The sequence below is a fragment of the Osmerus eperlanus genome, chromosome 14 (assembly GCF_963692335.1).
Source record: "Osmerus eperlanus chromosome 14, fOsmEpe2.1, whole genome shotgun sequence".
In the NCBI taxonomy this organism is placed as follows: domain Eukaryota; kingdom Metazoa; phylum Chordata; class Actinopteri; order Osmeriformes; family Osmeridae; genus Osmerus; species Osmerus eperlanus.
The window spans coordinates 4735385-4752848 of NC_085031.1; the positions used below are offsets into that span (position 1 = coordinate 4735385).

Genomic DNA, 17464 nt, shown 5'->3' on the forward strand with positions numbered 1-17464 from the left:
GTGTTCTAGGTTTCCAGCTGAAGCTGCCTCGGCGTATGAGGAGTGGTGCTGCTAGAAACTGACGCACTCGGTGCAAACGCAGTGTGAAGGCATTGGAGCGCGATGGTCCCATGTTTCTGTGACACAACTTCCTGGGTGGAGACGCCTGTTCCCTCAGAGTTTTTCCACCGTGGCACGGGTGGTGAACGTTGCCCGTCTTTGAAAATCTTAAGAAATGTATCAATTACATGCGGGAGAGGAGAAAGACAGTAACTGCTACAAATTAGGTAAGTTATCTGTACACGCTAGTTGATGGTACTGTTGCTGTATTTGAGTGAGAGATTGGCTGTATAATATGACATCGCTTCCCGTCACTGAGGTGTTGATTGGGAAGCTCTGCTAAAGAACCTGACAGTAAGATGTTATTTAAATGGATCGTAAACAAGCGATAACACAGATAGCATATTATAAGTTAACGCGCTATGTAAACAATATACTTGGGCGCTTTATTAGCAGCAATAAATTGCACTGAAGCCGCACACGTGCTATAACCAGCCGGTGTGCATTAGCCAACGCATTACTGTAGTGTCTTATACGTGATTGACAGATCGCCCCGCTAGACTCGTACAGTCGGGTTTGTGTTTAAAGAAGGAAGAAGATGAAGCAAATGAGTAGATTTGTTTTTTTTTTCTGGCAGCGACAACAAGATATAGGTTGTCGTCGTAATTGTAGGCCAAATTATAAACCTACACGCCGAAGAATTGGGTCTATACTGGACTCAAGACAGTATGTGTCAGTGGCCTCTTGTAGCCAACAGCTTTGCCAGCCCATAATTTATATAAACCGCTGGATGACATTTGAGAATTTACTCAAATACAGACACGTTGGATTCATAAAACGTGTTGGAACTGAATCCTGCCGCCACGCTTGGGCTACAAAATTCGATGTCTTCATCTCATGAAAGTAAGCGCCGTTTTGGAAGTTAACTGTGTTATTAACTTTGTCAGATAGCCTATATTCTTTGCAGGCTATTGTGTTATACAGTTAATCCATAGCCTTGTCCATTATATTCCCTAACATACTATTACACTACTCCACGGTTCCACTCCCTGCATAGGAGGTCTAAAAGCTGTTAGGACTGGCGTAAGCATAATGAGCTCCTACACTTGCATGGTTATTTATTAGTGTGTGCGTCAGTGGACACGTATGTAACCAGGATGATGGGTGGGGGGTGGGCGGGTTTGGGCTAGAAGATGGAGATGCTTCTGTTATGTAACTGTGTCACTGGCTCACTGGCTAGACATGGAACAGGTTGTAGGGGTGTGTGTGTTCTTGATGATCATTACTCACACACACACACAGAGTAGGCTCCTTCTCAGAACTCCCCCTGTCTTACTGTAACTTCCCCTGAAGGGATCTGACCACCAGAGTGAACACCCACAGCCGGTTACACACTTAAACATGTTCGAGATCTCTATCTGAAAACACAAATGCAGAAACCGAGTTTAGAAAAGAGGGAGACATAGTCCAACTGCCATCTCTGACTTGTTGGCCTGTGTAGTACTGTAATACGCCAACGTCATCCTTGGTAGAACAGTCCTTGGTTCAGCAGGGGAGCTAGTTTGGCTCTGTCTGTGTATCCAATGCCCCCGGCCTCTCTCTGTCTCCCCCTCTCGCTCAATACACCTGGACGAAGGCTGTGCCTGGACAATGGCAGCTTTGTCTCCAGGTGGATGAACTCTACCTGGACCGAGATAGGGGTTAGAGGTTGTTTGGTTACGCTCTATATACAAGATTGACTTGGAGCTGGTAGTGTTGCTATGGTGGACGGTATGTATTGCTTTCAGTAGAAGGTTGGCATTAGTCAAGAAAGATGGGGGCAACTGACTCTGGAACTGGCTGTACGTAGCTGGAGAGAGGACAGACTAAGCTGAAGATAATTAGAGAGTTGAGGGTTGTTGAGACATTCACTGTAGCTATCATGGTGGGTATCATTTGTGCTCCTCGAAAGCCAAAATGATACGTTCCCCCTCTAAGATCCTGTCAATGCCCCCCTGCCATCCCACAAAAGCCACTCTGTTCCTGGGCGTGATCAGGTTACTTTAATCCACCTACTAAATGACCTAAATAAATAAACAGCCGTTGTGGCCAGGTCCCTCTTTTTCAGACATACAGGATAGAACAGTGTAGCAGAGAGCCCACAGTCTTTGCTATAGTAAACATCTAGTATTATCTAGGAGAGGGTTTCCCAAGAGACCATCTGTCAAATGTTTCTCAGGGGGAAGTTAAGACAGTGTCTGATGCCTCAGTAATGGGGAGGGGGGAAGGTGGATGGACAGACAGAGGCAGGCAGGCAGGCTGGCAGACAGATAGGGGGAGTTGGCATCTTTGGTGTACTACTACATGTACATTTTTACATTGGCATTTTTGTAACTTAGCAGATATTTTCATCCCAATACAAAGGTCCAAGGCAATGGGTATATTTGTCCAGAGTAAAGGAACCAGAACCTAATGTGCTGTACTCCAATAGGAAATAGTGATGTTGTTTTCCTTCTGATCCAGGACAGACTAGATCCATCTAGGTTACACTGACCCCAGGTGGAGCTCGAAAAAAAATGAATGATTCATCCAGCTGCAATAGTGATCTTAGAAACTCCCATGATGGTGTCGGATGTAAGCCAGAAATGGCTCTGTCCACTGATACGGTTTGTGCAAAGTCACAGTGTGAGGGGGGCAGAGGGGGGCAGACTATACGGCTGTTATAGTCTCTAAATACACATTCAGTTACCAAACCCTCAGACACAGACATGATTGTAAGTCGCAGCAGCTTGACTGGGAATATGAACAGCCTGACTTTTTTTCACTAGGCTGAAGTAACAGCGGGGGGGGCGAATGTAGATTTTTAGTCGAAACAGGGAGTGTGTGTATTTAGTTAGGTTAGACTGCATCGTGCTATACAGGGAAGCCAAGTTCCAGGGGAAAGAATTAAGATGGCTTCTCAGTCCTCAGACATTCTGGTTTGGACTGGATAAAGCTCTTTTGTGAAACCACACTCCCTCAACCCGCTTCCTGTTGGTTTGGGGCGGGGTCGAAGGGGGGGGGGCGTGTTAGGTGGGGAGGGGAGGACAGACGTTGAAGAGAAGGACACTTTTGGAGAAGTCTCGAATCTCGTATAGGATGGGAAGAGGAAAGGAAAATGCGTGTGTAAGGATTTTGTTCATTTTGAAGATGTTATATTTTTGATGATCTGGCACATTTGGAAGGTGAAGGTTTGTGTGTATCCAAAGACGGATACAGGATATATGATTCAGATGAACATGTACAACACAGACACAATGTCAGACACACACAGTTTGTGTTCCAGTGACACCCATCCAAGATATCTTCCTACCCCGGGAAATAGTTGCATTTGTGTTTTCAGATAAAGATCTCGAACATGTTTAAGTGTGTAACCGGCTGTGGGTGTTCACTCTGGTGGTCAGATCCCTTCAGGGGAAGTTACAGTAGGACAGGGAGTTCTGAGAAGGAGCCTACTCTCTGTGTGTGTGTGTGTGTGTGTGAGTAATGATTAATTCCCAGAGGAATGCCCCATGGTCATGTTCTCTTCCATTTCACGTGCTGTCTGGCTGCAGAAGATCAGAACTCCTAGAGGGGCTATGAGGTAGGTTTGGGTTGATGCCAGGACTGGCTGCAGTCTAGAATCTTCTTTAGTTCTTAATTTCACACACTCAGGAGATCTGGAAGGCAGTGTGTTACACTGATATAACAAATATGCAAGTTTGAGACCTGATGACCCTGTCACACGGTACCTTTGCAAACGACTCACCCTGGTGACTGTATGCTAACCAGGGGTGGGGTTGAGAGGGTGGGGTGTGAGGTGTATACTTCTCTACATATACTTAACCACACCCACTGGGGAGCGTGCACAAAAGTAGGAGAGGAAGATAATCTAACGAAGAATACGAAAAGAATGGACACTATTTGCTTTCAGAAGTCATGTATAATATTGTTTATACATTCATTTATATATAAATACATTTAACTCAATTTCAGACAGGGGTTTAGTGTCAGATGGATTTAGATTTAGAGTTTTACAGACAAAAATTCAAATTCTAGTTCCTTTGTCTTCCCAAGCCGTCACTTTGAGTGTGCAATAACCATAGCATGAAAACCCCTGTTAAAAGGTCTATTTGAATTTGAATACTTATTTTGTTCTAACTTTTTTTAATTGTGTTGGGGTCATTTTACTGCTGTTGGCCAGGTGTCCTTTCACTTGGTTGTGATGTTTAAGCAAGAGCCACTAGATCTTCTGTTTAGTTGAGCTCAGAATACCTTGCCATGGGCTCCTTGTCTTAAGCTCTGTGTTTAATATAGCTACACACTCCTGTGTGCTTTGAACGTAGCTTCATTCTCATTTCACTTGAAGTACCCGTGTAGTCAACCACGTTTAAGGTATGATTTTGAATTCCTTGTATTGTAATAGTGCTGTGCATGGATTGTTTTACAATTTAGACGATACTAAACATATTGGCTTTTTAGTCACTAGTTCTCTTATATCCATACCGTGCTCAGTTGTAAGTTTCTTTTTTTACTTTTGATTTCAACGGATTCCTTTTTCAATGCGTGAGTCAGTGTTTATTTTTATACACACATCAATCCTCAGATTATTCTATTTTTACTGTGCGTGTGTGCCGTGTCGGGCACTTTGTATCTAGCTTGCTCTGCGTTCCTGGAGCTATCTGTCTCTGTCTGAACACAGATGAAAACACTTGCAGGATGTTTGGGATTGCCCTGACGCATAGCAGACTGTCTACAGCAGGCAAACATAATGACAGCTCCCCCGGCGCACCAACCTGGAAACTCACACACACCGTGGCCAGGAAATGGCTGACCGGGACTCTATGGAAAGCAGCACAAAGATGATCTCTTAATTTCTTAGAACTAATGTGGTGCCCAGCTGTAAATGGTTGGCCAAATATTGATTGTGATATGAATACCCATAACTGATCTGTTTTGTATGTCATTTAAGGGACTGCCATATTATAATTTAAGATACAATTCATTAAAAGATATCCGTATTCTTTAAGTGACCAAGAAGGGAAGTAAATGGTTGAGCAAGAGAGTGATGGGGCCTAATATCATGTGTCTACGATGAGCTTGTAAATACAGGAAATAAGTCTTTATATTTAGTCATCACCATATTTTTGGTGTCTGTGTTTGTGTTGTGCTGACACGTTCCAATGTGTATCTCTGCCTTACATGACTGCTGAAAGTAAAGCTGGTTGGATAATGGAAGTGGTGTTGTACATGTCACAGGCACAAGCTGGTACATGACATCTCCTTCTGTAAGCTTTTAGAGTACCAGGACACACCAGTGCATTGACCTAACATAAACCTTATTTCTCTGCCCCCTCCCCCAACTCCCCCACCCTGCAGGTAAACCATCATGATCCCCATCACCGAGCTCCGGTACTTTGCCGATACTCAGCCGGCGTACCGCATCCTGAAGCCATGGTGGGACGTCTTCACCGACTACATCTCCGTCGTCATGCTCATGATCGCCGTGTTCGGGGGCACACTGCAGGTCACCCAGGACAAGATGATCTGCCTGCCCTGCAAGTGGGTGGTCGGTCAATCCTGCAATGACGCCAACGCCACCATCCCCATCTCCTCGGAGCCCAAGGGCATTCAGTACGACCTCGACCGGCACCAGTACAACTATGTTGATGCGGTCTGCTACGAGAACAAGCTGCACTGGTTCGCCAAGTACTTTCCTTACCTGGTCCTCCTCCACACCTTAATTTTCCTGGCCTGCAGTAACTTCTGGTTCAAGTTCCCCAGGACGAGTTCCAAGCTGGAGCATTTCGTTTCCATCCTGCTGAAGTGCTTCGACTCTCCCTGGACCACGAGGGCCCTGTCGGAGACGGTGGTGGAGGAGAGCGACCCCAAGCCGCTGGGGAAAATGAACGGCTCCAGGGACAAGAAGGCGTCCTCCTTGTGCGAGGACGTGGAGGCGAGCGTGCCCATGCTCCAGAGGACCAAGTCCCGCATTGAGCAGGGCATTGTCGATCGCTCCGAGACCGGCGTCCTGGACAAGAAGGAAGGAGAGCAGGCCAAAGCTCTCTTTGAGAAGGTCAAGAAGTTCAGGATCCATGTGGAGGAAGGGGACATAGTCTACAGACTCTACATCCGCCAGACTATCATCAAAGTCATCAAATTCATACTGATCATCTGCTACACGGCCTACTATGTGCGCTACATCAAATTTAGCGTCCCCTGTCAGGTAGACATTGAGAGGCTGACAGGATACCGTATGTACCACTGTGCACACCCACTAGCTACCCTCTTCAAGATCCTGGCCTGCTTCTACATCAGCTTGGTAGGGGTGTATGGCCTCATCTGCATGTACACACTCTGCTGGATGGTCACCCGTTCCCTAAAACGCTACTCCTTCGAGTCGATCCGCGAGGAAAGCAGCTACAGCGACATCCCAGACGTGAAGAATGACTTTGCCTTCATGCTGCACATGATCGACCAGTATGACCCCCTCTACTCCAAACGCTTTGCGGTCTTCCTGTCCGAGGTGAGCGAGAACAAACTGAGGCAGCTGAACCTCAACAACGAGTGGACCCTTGAGAAGCTGAGGCAGAGGATCACCAAGAACTCCCAGGAGAAGCTGGAGCTGCACCTCTTCATGCTCAGCGGGATCCCGGACACGGTCTTCGACCTGCTGGAGCTGGAGGTCCTGAAGCTGGAGCTCATCCCGGACGTCACCATTCCCCCCATCATCGCCCAGCTGGCCAGTCTGAGGGAGATGTGGCTCTACCACACACCGGCCAAAATCGAGGCCCCGGCTTTGGCCTTCCTCCGGGAGAACCTCAAGTCCCTCCACATCAAGTTCACGGACATCAAGGAGATCCCTCTGTGGATTTACAGCCTGAAGACCCTCAGTGAGCTGCACCTGACGGGGAACCTGAGCGCAGACAACAACCGCTTCATTGTCATCGACGGCCTACGGGAGCTCAAGAGGCTCAAGGTCCTCCGGCTGAAGAGCAACCTCACCAAGCTCCCCCAGGTGGTGACCGACGTGGGCGTCCACCTCCAGAAGCTGTCCATCAACAACGAGGGCACCAAGCTGATGGTCCTCAACAGCCTGAAGAAGATGGTGAACCTGACGGAGCTGGAGCTGATGCGCTGCGACCTCGAACGTATCCCCCACTCCATCTTCAGCCTGCACAACCTGCAGGAGATCGACCTGAAGGACAACAACCTGAAGACCATCGAGGAGATCATCAGCTTCCAGCACCTCCACCGGCTGGTCTGCCTTAAGCTCTGGTACAACCAGATTGCCTATATCCCCATCCAGATTGGCACGCTGACCAACCTGGAGAGGCTGTACCTGAACAGGAATAAGATCGAGAAGATCCCGAGCCAGCTGTTCTACTGCCGTAAACTGCGCTTCCTGGACCTCAGCCACAACAACCTGACCAGCATCCATGCCGATGTGGGCTTTCTACAGAACCTGCAGTATTTTGCTGTGACCGCCAACCGGGTAAGAACCCTAGAACAGGGATGTGTGTCTTTGTCTGTTAGGCCCAACTGTTCTGCTTCCTACTTCTTTCTCTTCTTTTATTCCACCTCCTTTCAACTATTTCACGTCTGAGCACGCTCAAAGGTCGTAGTGGGTAACATGAGGGTAGGGCTTATCATTAGCACGGAGACAGGTTTGAGAGCAGCCATGGGATAAAAAGGGGGCATTTCTGACAGGTTTGTGCTTTACTCATTCCAGTTAACCCTTGTGTTATCTTCGGGTCATTCTGACCCATCAGCCGTGTGACCCACCGTCGTATTGCGACAAATTTACCTCATACAAAAACAAAGTGAAGCATTTTCTTTTAACCGTTGGGCTGTCTCAGACCCCCCACATTGCAAAGGTTAAAAGAAAATTATTTTTATTAGTTTTTGTATTGGGTAAAACTGGGTAAACACAATGATGGTTCGTTATGAACCTTTGGGTCATGTGACCCGAAGGCAGCACAAGGGTTAAAGGGACAAAGGTTTGGCCTCCCAAGAACCTTTGATGGAGTCATTACAGGAAGATGTGTTAAAGTATTATTTCAACAAGTCATTTGTGTACTTGATTGAAAAGTCATATTATTTTTTTATGAATAGTGGACTAATGCAATGGTGTGTGTGTGTGTGCAGTTAACCCTTGTGCTGCCTTCGGGTCACGTGACCCAAAGGTTCATAACGAATCATCGTTGTGTTTACCCAATTTTACCCCATACAAAAACAAATAAAAATAATTTTCTTTTAACCTTTGCAATGTGGGGGGTCTGAGACAGCCCAACGGTTAAAAGAAAATGCTTCACTTTGTTTTTGTATGCTGTAAAGTTGTCGCAATACGACGGTGGGTCACAATGACTGATGGGTCAGAATGACCCGAAGATAACACAAGGGTTAAACTAATGTATTCCTTGATGGAGACAGAGGAGTTAGTGTTTCGCTAATGTCCCTGTCACGCTTCCGGCTCGACATAAGAGCTTCTGTCTCCATGGAGTGATGGAGCAGGCAAATCTTTTCTACCACAATCACCCCTTCACAGCAAAGCTCAAGACTGTTGGTTGACTTAGAAAGCAAGGGAAAGTATTTCAGTATACCATATACAATAGATTTTTATTATGCTTTCCTATTGAACCAATCCCTACGCTCATTGTTTCACTTAATTTGCTCTCCGGAATCTCGCAGGTTGACACCAAATGATCTGATACAAATGACAACATTAAATCACCCACGATTCAATCAATCGATCGATTAGAACAACAAATCACATGACTTAAATCAAAGGTTTGCTTAGCAACAGTTATGTATCACATGGTTAGAACAACTATAGAGCATAACAAAGCACTCCGATTGGCCAGTCTGATAAAATACTAAACCAAATGCTTGTCCATACGAGAGAAATCAGACTGACACATGGAGTGAAACAGACTCTGTAAGCTTGCAGGATTCCAATTTGCCATATAGTAGATAGAAAGTTTGGAATGAACTCTTTAGTCTTGGTACATAGCAAACCTCTATCTCACTACTCCTCCTTCACACTTGTCTACCCACTGTGCTGAACAGATGGCTTGGGGGGCGGGGGGGAGACCGGCTCCTGTAGATGACACCTCAGGAAGAGTTCATCTTACAAACATATCATTCCCCAGGTCTAGTAAGAAGGCCACGGGGTAACTAATACAGGTGTGGACTTGAGGACATTCTTCACTGGTTGAAATGTGACTTGAGGAAATTCTTCACAGGCTGAAATGTGAATTCTGGAAATGTTATGAAGCATGAAAATGCAAGGATTAGAGGACCAAGGGTTCTGCATGGTTGTTCTGGACAGATCCAAGCATTCTTCTCGACCAGTCAGTCAGAAGACACGCTCTCTCGTGTTTTTGACTCCGGCCACTGTACTGTTACGTGTGCATCACTTGCACAGTATCTATTCCGTTGAATATAGCTGACTCGTCAAGTTTATCAAGGAATTTGATTTCCAGTCATAAACATGCACAACCCTGCCAACCGTCAAGTTATACAACCGGCCTTTAGCTGTTTGTGTGCACGTGTGTTTGGGATCATATGGCTTCAGTCAAAAAAGCTATTAATATAGTGTTTTAAATTGGACCCAGCCCACTTTTTAAATGTGCATGCGTGTGTTTGGGTGCAGTCACATGGTTCCTGTTAAAGAAGCTATTAATATTGTTGTTCAGCGTACCTGTGTGTGGCACCACACTGAGAATTGGGCTTTTGGAAGAGCGGTATGCGTCCGAGAATAGCCTAGTTTACTAGGCCTCCTTGGTGTGTTCTGGGTTTCTGCAACCCTCTCCTATACTATGCCAGTAGCACATTAGCAACCCAAATGGGATGTGTAATCATCAGTAAACGCTGTATTCAGATTGACTCGGAACCAGGAGTCTTTTAGCTGGACACATTTGATCAATCTGTAGAAAGAAACTTGAAAAAAAATAATGTGATTTAAAATGTGCGGCCCAATATAAGGTTCTCTATTGAGCCAGTTGTTTGAAATTGTAATTGGCTTAATTTCTTGAATCATTTTATATGTGCTATTGTGTCTTAACAATGGTCCTTTCTGTTCATTATAATGTACATACTTCGATATGGAATGGAACAATTTGGATGTAGTTCACTAATTCTATGATAAGGCTTTGTAGTATCGTGTCCTGTCTGGTTTTATATGACTGTTTCCTATTAGTGTTTAAAACATGACACTGAACTTTGAATCTAATGCCCGCCTTTGATTGGCTTTCTGCCTCTGGACAGAATCTTTGGCAACTCCATCATTGGTTAAGGGAGCTAAGTTGTCTGATTGGGTAAAGATAGTGGGAACAGTATGTTCCACCCTCCCCCCCCCCCCCCCCCCCCCATGTGCTGTTGCCAGTCTGTGGTGCTCAACTATGTCAGCAAAAGAGTCTATGCAATACACACCTTTCAACCCCCTCTAGGCAATAACAAAACCTTTTTTATTGTGATACTGCTGTACCCGAAGCACCACAGATTTGTTAGCAACAGTCATGATTTAGAAAATAAATCTAATTATGGATCTTACTATGGAGTACAACTCTTTGTTTGTGACCAAATAGGAAGTACTGTTTTTCCTTCTTTGAATCCAGTGTTGTGTAACATAACTTATAATTCACTTGAACTCTACTTCTACCTCTCTGTTCTCTTCTCTGCCCCTCAGATTGAATCCCTTCCTCCGGAGCTGTTCCAGTGCAAGAAGCTCCGCACCCTGAACCTGGGGAGCAACTGCCTGCAGACCCTGCCGTCCCGCTTCGGGGAGCTGACGGGCCTGACCCAGCTGGAGCTCCGGGGGAACCGTCTGGAGTGCCTCCCCGTTGAGCTGGGCGAGTGCCGGCTGCTGAAGAAGAGCAGCCTGGTGGTGGAGGAGGACCTGTTCAACACCCTGCCCATGGAGGTCAAGGAGCAGCTGTGGAGGGCCGACAAGGAGCAGGTCTGAGCAGGAGGAGAGGCTGGAGGAAGAGGGGGACCAGTGAGGAAGAGATGAGAGTCTTGATAAATGGGAGTGGAGGAGAAGGGAGGACAAGGGTCAGCAGTGGAGGTCAGACAATAAAGGAGTAGAGAGAAAGTGAGGGACAGACATGAAGACAGAGGGAGGTAATTTGGGTTCGGGGTCTGCTGTCCTGGCTGAAGATTAAAGGTTACAGGTTCATAGTTTCTGACTGATCTCCACTTGCCAACTATGTGCCACTCTCACTTCATATGGTGTTTTTTTCATTTAAATTAATAACCGGAGGAGCAAACCAAAAGAGAGCTGTTTGAAAAACCTTTGAGGATCAAGGTACTTTGCAGTACTGAATATCAGTACAGAACAAAGAGAGACAACAGAAGAAGCAACGTGCAAAGACCTGCATGTGAATCTACACAGCACCCCTGGGTGGCTAAAACATATACAATCACTGGAGACAGACATTTAGAAATAGATTGTCCAATTGTTCAGCTACAACCCAAGTAATTCCATCAAGCCAACATTTGAGATTGCGAGAGTGGTGTTTAGATTTCCTCAGTATCCGTTTAAAAGTAAACAGGATGTTAAACCAGCACTCTGCTAAGATGTGTAGGAGGGAGGGTAGTTACAGGATCTTAGGGAGTAGTAGAACTCTACCAATGTCTACAAATAAACATAACAATCACACTCCTTTCACAGACTCTGGAGGACTTTGCGTTGGCCAAGATACAGTCGAGGTTGGATGCAATACCCTGCTCGAGTATTAAGTAGCAAGATTCAAAGACTTTAAACGTAACGACTGGTTGAATGGCTTTGTCAAGAAGAGATTTACCAAAAGGGATTTCCTGAAAAGCAACCTGTTTTACTTCTATGGCCTTACATCTGGGTGTATAAACTTGTCTAAGATGATCACAGACATCCTGTCAACTCCTGACCCTCTTCATATGTCTAAACCTGTACGGCTTGTATAATGTAGGGTCGTTCATTTCCTTGTTATAGTTACAGTAGCTGCAGGCTTTATAGGGCATTGATCTCAACATCTCATCCATTGTTTAAAAGATATATCAAATAGATGTTTGATATAAAGAATAAAACAAGATGAGATGACTGCATCTTCATAACCAGTTAGTTACATGGTTTGTCTGTGGAATCTCCCTCAAAACATTGTACATATGTTTTATTTATATACCTGAACCTCTCCCCTCTTCTACCAGTGGAAAATCTCCTGGAACGCTCCTGTCCGTTGTTGGTGAAGGCCAGGTTAAAATGCAAAGGGGCCAGAGGCTGGCAATGCGTAGCCCAAACTCGCTGGTCGAGGTATTGATGGACAAGTGTGTTCAGATGTTACCAGACTCCTTGTAGTCCTTTTTTGAAAAGTAATAAGACAAAGACCAAGCAGGTCTTAACTCCCTCTGCTGCTGATCCTACTGGTTGGTCTGTGTACTGGTGATTAATAAATGTTGCTTACTCGACCTAAGCTGACAGATTGCCATATGATCTTAACTCAGGGCTGGACTGAAGAGGCCTGCTGGTTTTGAGCTAGTAGATAGCTGGCTAGAACTGAATGTGGGCATTTCATGTTGGAAACAATTCTACTAAAGTTCTTTTTTTACCATGAAGTAGCCCTTTGCTTTCCTTGACCTTTAACACAGTGTGAGTGTGTTTCTCTCTCCCTGATGTATGACTTCCTGTTGTGTCATGAGACAGAAAACTGCTTTCTTTGCCTAAAAGTCCATTAACCCACACAAGCACAAACCATTCCAGCCAGTCACTATGGAAAACATAACATAGTATGCATGTAAGAGGAGGCCAAATGTATTTCCTGAAAGGGTAGGGGAACGGGAAAGTGTGCGTGTGTCCCTGAGAAAAAAGCTTGCATGTTGCTTTGCCCACCACAGAAAAATGCTCTGTACAGCACTGTGCCAGCACTTTAAGTATAGGCCATTCCATGATCATTACAACCCACACATCTAATCAACCCCTCAAACTTGCAGAGAGAAAGGCTGAATTAGATAACCGCTATGAGACTAGCATGGGTGGAGCACCCCCTGGTGGAGACAGTGTAACAGACATATCGTTGTCAGATGAAAGGAAAAAACGAATCAAGTTGTGTTGCCACCCCATTGTGACCATCCTTTAACTTCACATGGCCAGTCCATGTAACAGCTACTGTTTCTTTTTTAAGTTTTATAAGTGACAGACAATATATTTATTGTCTTATGGGCATTGAACTAAATGAACAGATTTGAGTGCAGTCTTCTGTCTAACACTAACACAGTGTGGCTGTGAAGCCCCTTGAGCATGTGTGTGTGTATGTAGGCCTTTAGTTTGTGACAGTGATTCTTGGTCCATTATTTTTGGTTCTCCATCCTGTTGATACGTGTTGATTGAAATGCTATATGGCTGACTCAGATACTGCATTGTATGCTTTCCCACCCTCTGTCTGTTTCATGTCACCGATGTGACAAGAAGATATGTGAGCTGTTTTTGAGTCAATGGACAAATCATATGTATTTTCATCACTGATGCCTATGAATGACGTTTTTTTTCCTTTGCCAAAATGGGTGATAGCAGGCTGAATGGAAGCCCGAGCCCTGTAACAAAGAGCCTATCAAAGCCCAATGGGCATTTTAGTGCTACTACTTTTTGTACTATTCTAAAATAAACAATGTCAATAAAATAAAACACATTAACACCATACTGTCTTTCTTTGTATCCGCGCTTGTCTCGTCACATTGAGTTCATTCAGTGAAATCCATCAAAGTCTTTGCATAACAGTACACACCGCAAAACTTATCTAGAAAAGGTAAATAAAGGGTATGGACGGAGGTCAGGAGAGTGCATGGCATGCCCCATGGAAAAGGCTCTTGGACTTGACATTGTCAAGTTGGAGTTGGGGCAATGATTCGACAAAACAAATTCACCACCAATGTAAAAGACAGCCACGTCGTTACCACGCAGAGGTAACGAAGGAGTTAAAGTCCAAAATCCTATTATTGCTTCACCATGGTTACAGTTTAATCGAGTTAGACCGCTCTCTTCTTCACATTGTATTTCAGACCCGGATGACTGCAGAGTTTCTCCATAAACCAACTATTAGCATGGATTTCTTGTCGGATCTAGACGCGCAAAAGGTATGCGTTAACATTTTATTATAAACGCCTTATTGTCGGCCTTATTGGTGACAGTAAACATGTAGCCTAGCTAATGTAGCTGCTTTGTGTTTTGGTTTTATTCTGTTTAAATCGCACGAGAACAAGTCACATGTATTAATTGTGCACGTGCTTTTATAACGTTCCAATGTATCGCGCTCCTGTTAGTGTTCTGAGTGAGTCTGTGTTGACTCATGTTACATAACATTAGCTGCAGCCTAAAGTAACAGGAACAGTAGGCTACCGAATAGCTAAAGTAAATGTAAGCATTAGTCTACTAATATATTGTCCAATATGTAGGTATTAAGTGGTCAACTCTCTGGTGGTCCCCTGGCAGTACCGCGAGGACGGTTACCTGGTTCTTGACGGGCTGCTCACGCCGAAAGAATGTGACTCTCTCAGGGAGCGGATGGGCGAGATTGTGGACCGGATGGATGTTCCACAACACTGTCGGATCCAGTTCTCCACCAATCACGACGAACAACTAAAAACACAGGTATTCAAGGGGTCAACCTATGTATTACTAATGTTTGTTTTTGTTTTATCAGACAATATTTGAACATTGCAATATGTCTTTTCCATGCTTCCTGTCACAACAGATGCAGGTAAAGTTTCTGTCTTCTTCCTTTAGCTTAGATTAACTACGCTCTCTCGCCCTCTTTCCCTTTGTCTGCATTTGCCCATGTTTGAACGATAGTGTAAACACTAGTCAACCCCTAGTCTGTGCAAACTGACCATAATTGGACGGATCATGTGACTTCAGCAACATTCGTTTCATCTGCAGGGCAACGCAGACTATTTCATCACCAGTGGCGATAAGATCCGGTTCTTCTTCGAAAAGGGAGTTTTTAACGATGACGGTATGCGTTTCAATCAGCTTTGCTATTTGCTCCCCTGCTGACATGAAGCAAAATAAAATAAAACTGTCTCAAATTTTAGGGGATTTCATTGTGCCAAAGGAACGTTCCCTGAACAAAATTGGGCATGGTGAGTAACGTTGGGCTGTGTCCACTGTTTCCCTTAACTTAATAAGACAATTTGGGGAAAAATTAAAGAATGTATGGAAATGACGTTATCACTTTATAATGCAGATATGGTCTTGTCTCCCTCAGCTCTCCATGCCTATGAGCCTTTATACAAGAACGTCACTCATTCACCCCAAATTCAGGTGAGAGAGACCTGGGCTAACTTATGAGTTATGAATGAAACAAACTTTATACTATTAGATTGAAATGAATCACCTCTCGCTCGCTCTCTCTCTCCAGGGTATATCTAAGAAATTGGGCATGAAGAGTCCTATGATTCTTCAGAGCATGTACATTTTCAAGGTAATAGAGAATATTACTTTCATCTGGATACTGCTCTGTGTATCTGTGCAACCCTGATTTTACATTTGCCAACCCATTGCTTTTCAGCAACCAGGAATTGGGGGAGAGGGTAAGATGTCTGTAAATACTGCAAAGGAGATATTCACAGCAATGTTTAGGTGTGCTGTGAGTCTTTTCAGAGGTGCGACTGACTTTGTGTCCCATTTTCTCTCTGTCTCTCTCTCTCTGTCTCTCTCTCTCTGTCTCTCTCTCTCTGTCTCTCTCTCATATCCCTCCTCTGCCCACCCCTCAGTGACACCCCACCAGGACGCCACCTTCCTGTACACTGAGCCCCTGGGGAGAGTGATGGGGGTGTGGATTGCCCTTGAGGATGCCACCCTGGACAACGGCTGTCTCTGGTTCATCCCGGGCTCACAAAACAGTAAGGTCGTCTGTCGGAAGAGAGACCCTCAGCCGAGCTCACACAGCAGTGCACACAGCCGTCTACAGCGGCACATGACACCGGTGTGTGTTTGTCATCTCAGTTACTGGATGGGTGTAAGCACAAGGCTCCTGCACTTGTCCCACGCTTTCAACTCCAGGTTAAGGGAATGGACAGGCGCTCACTTCAAGGACAAAGGTGGACTCTTTGGACAGAGTTCTCCTCACTCCTTCCTGTCAGTCATTGTCTATATAGCTGCTTTTTTTCCCCACTTCTAGGTGGGATCTCCCGAAGGATGGTGCGTACTGCCGAAGGCACCTACCCCTTGACGGACTTCATAGGCAGAGAGCAGAGCTATGACGACAAGCTGTTCGTCCCTGCGCCCGTCAAGAAAGGCAAGTGTCTCACAGAGTAAGACACCTCCAGGGAGTTGCTGTGTCGTTGCTTAGCGATGACCTCAGAGTCACCTAGAGGGCTAGGCCGATGAGACCAGGCCAGAGGCTTGCTGGGGGAGGGGGCAGGGAGGGGGTGGGGAGTAGTGCAGTCTAGTATAGTATATGTGGGTTGTGTGTGTGTACACTGAGTTTTAGCTTCACTCCAGGGTGAGAATCAGGTGGCAGGGTGAATGTGGGTCAAACAACCAGGCCGAGCGGTTTGGACTAAGCCCGGGAGACTTCTGGCACTTAACAGTGAAGCTGGCTTCCTCACTTACATACGAATCTGCTGAACTGTTCCTTGCCAAATTAATTCTCTCTTGTGAAAGACAACTCTCTTGTTTCCTCTCCCGCTCCACTACTTGTCCCTCAGGTGGGGTGGTTTTGATCCATGGAGAGGTGGTCCACCGCAGTGCCCAGAACACTTCAGATGCCTCCCGCCACGTCTATACCTTCCACATCATGGACTCCCAGGACACCTGCTGGAGCCCCGACAACTGGTCAGGACTAATAATAGTACCCAGGGTAGTGTGGGTATAGGAACTGTTGGAGGAACTGAGTGCTGTAGATTGACAGGTCATTGTGTGCTGTTCCTATCCAGGTTACAGCCCACTGAGGAGCTTCCATTCCCAGCTCTCTACACTTAGACGACCCTGCACACCGAAGGACACAACGTTCCGTCGGCGGGAGGGAGGGAGAGAGAAACAGAGGACATCTGAGTCCCCCTGGAACTGAACAGGACCATGACAAAGCAGTATTCTTCTACCAGCAGATATTAGTTATTTGTAGACCTTCTGACCATAAATGTAATCAAGTTATGTAATTCTAAATACTAAGCAGAGCATAGAGCAGGAGATGGTTTTGGCTGAGGGATCACAATCTTCAGACATTATGTTCAACAGGAGCAATGGACCAAAATGTGAAGTACAATCCATGGTGTGACATTTCATGATTGTATCAGCTCTTTTACTTTAGAAAATATTTTGTAATAAATGCAAAACACTTTTGTCCGATAAAGTTGTTTTTGGCATTCTTGGTGTCTAGATGATATACTCAGAGCAAAACAAAAACTTGATGTGAGAAATGCTTGAATTGGAAAAGTATTGCTAAATCCCTGG

General features: G+C 45.4%; 2 protein-coding genes across 5 annotated transcripts; both read left to right on the forward strand.

Moving 5' to 3' along the window:
* Positions 1-114: 114 nt before the first annotated feature.
* lrrc8aa (leucine rich repeat containing 8 VRAC subunit Aa) lies at positions 115-13709 on the forward strand. Of its 3 annotated transcripts, none has more exons than XM_062477441.1 (3): positions 115-266; positions 5416-7531; positions 10727-13709. In XM_062477441.1, exons 2-3 carry the CDS (start codon positions 5426-5428, stop codon positions 11000-11002), a joined length of 2382 nt encoding a protein of 793 aa, XP_062333425.1. In that variant the 5' UTR covers positions 115-266; positions 5416-5425; the 3' UTR covers positions 11003-13709. The 3 variants fall into 3 exon arrangements, with proteins under 3 accessions (XP_062333425.1, XP_062333427.1, XP_062333426.1); XM_062477443.1 differs by lacking the exon at positions 115-266 and adding an exon at positions 3093-3183; XM_062477442.1 differs by lacking the exon at positions 115-266 and adding an exon at positions 3221-3640.
* A 118-nt stretch (positions 13710-13827) lies between these two features.
* phyhd1 (phytanoyl-CoA dioxygenase domain containing 1) lies at positions 13828-17045 on the forward strand. 2 transcript variants are annotated; one of them, XM_062477477.1, is made up of 12 exons: positions 13828-13974; positions 14071-14145; positions 14501-14659; positions 14948-15023; positions 15103-15150; positions 15276-15331; positions 15429-15491; positions 15579-15600; positions 15784-15912; positions 16191-16323; positions 16720-16846; positions 16948-17045. In XM_062477477.1, the coding sequence occupies exons 1-12, from the start codon at positions 13831-13833 to the stop codon at positions 16960-16962; spliced, it is 1047 nt and encodes a 348-aa protein (XP_062333461.1). In that variant the 5' UTR covers positions 13828-13830; the 3' UTR covers positions 16963-17045. The 2 variants fall into 2 exon arrangements, with proteins under 2 accessions (XP_062333461.1, XP_062333460.1); XM_062477476.1 differs by having other exon boundaries at positions 13829-13974; positions 16191-16307.
* Positions 17046-17464: the final 419 nt, after the last annotated feature.

Bases quoted from the DNA above. Each gene is read 5' to 3' on its own strand.
- lrrc8aa (XM_062477441.1), top strand. From the start codon at position 5,426: ATGATCCCCATCACCGAGCTCCGGTACTTTGCCGATACTCAGCCGGCG. The intron at 7,532-10,726 runs GTAAGAACCCTA...TCTGCCCCTCAG, and splicing joins TTGCTGTGACCGCCAACCGG to ATTGAATCCCTTCCTCCGGA.
- phyhd1 (XM_062477476.1), top strand. From the start codon at position 13,831: ATGGACGGAGGTCAGGAGAGTGCATGGCATGCCCCATGGAAAAGGCTC. The intron at 15,913-16,190 runs GTAAGGTCGTCT...CCCCACTTCTAG, and splicing joins CATCCCGGGCTCACAAAACA to GTGGGATCTCCCGAAGGATG. The intron at 16,847-16,947 runs GTCAGGACTAAT...GTTCCTATCCAG, and splicing joins TGCTGGAGCCCCGACAACTG to GTTACAGCCCACTGAGGAGC.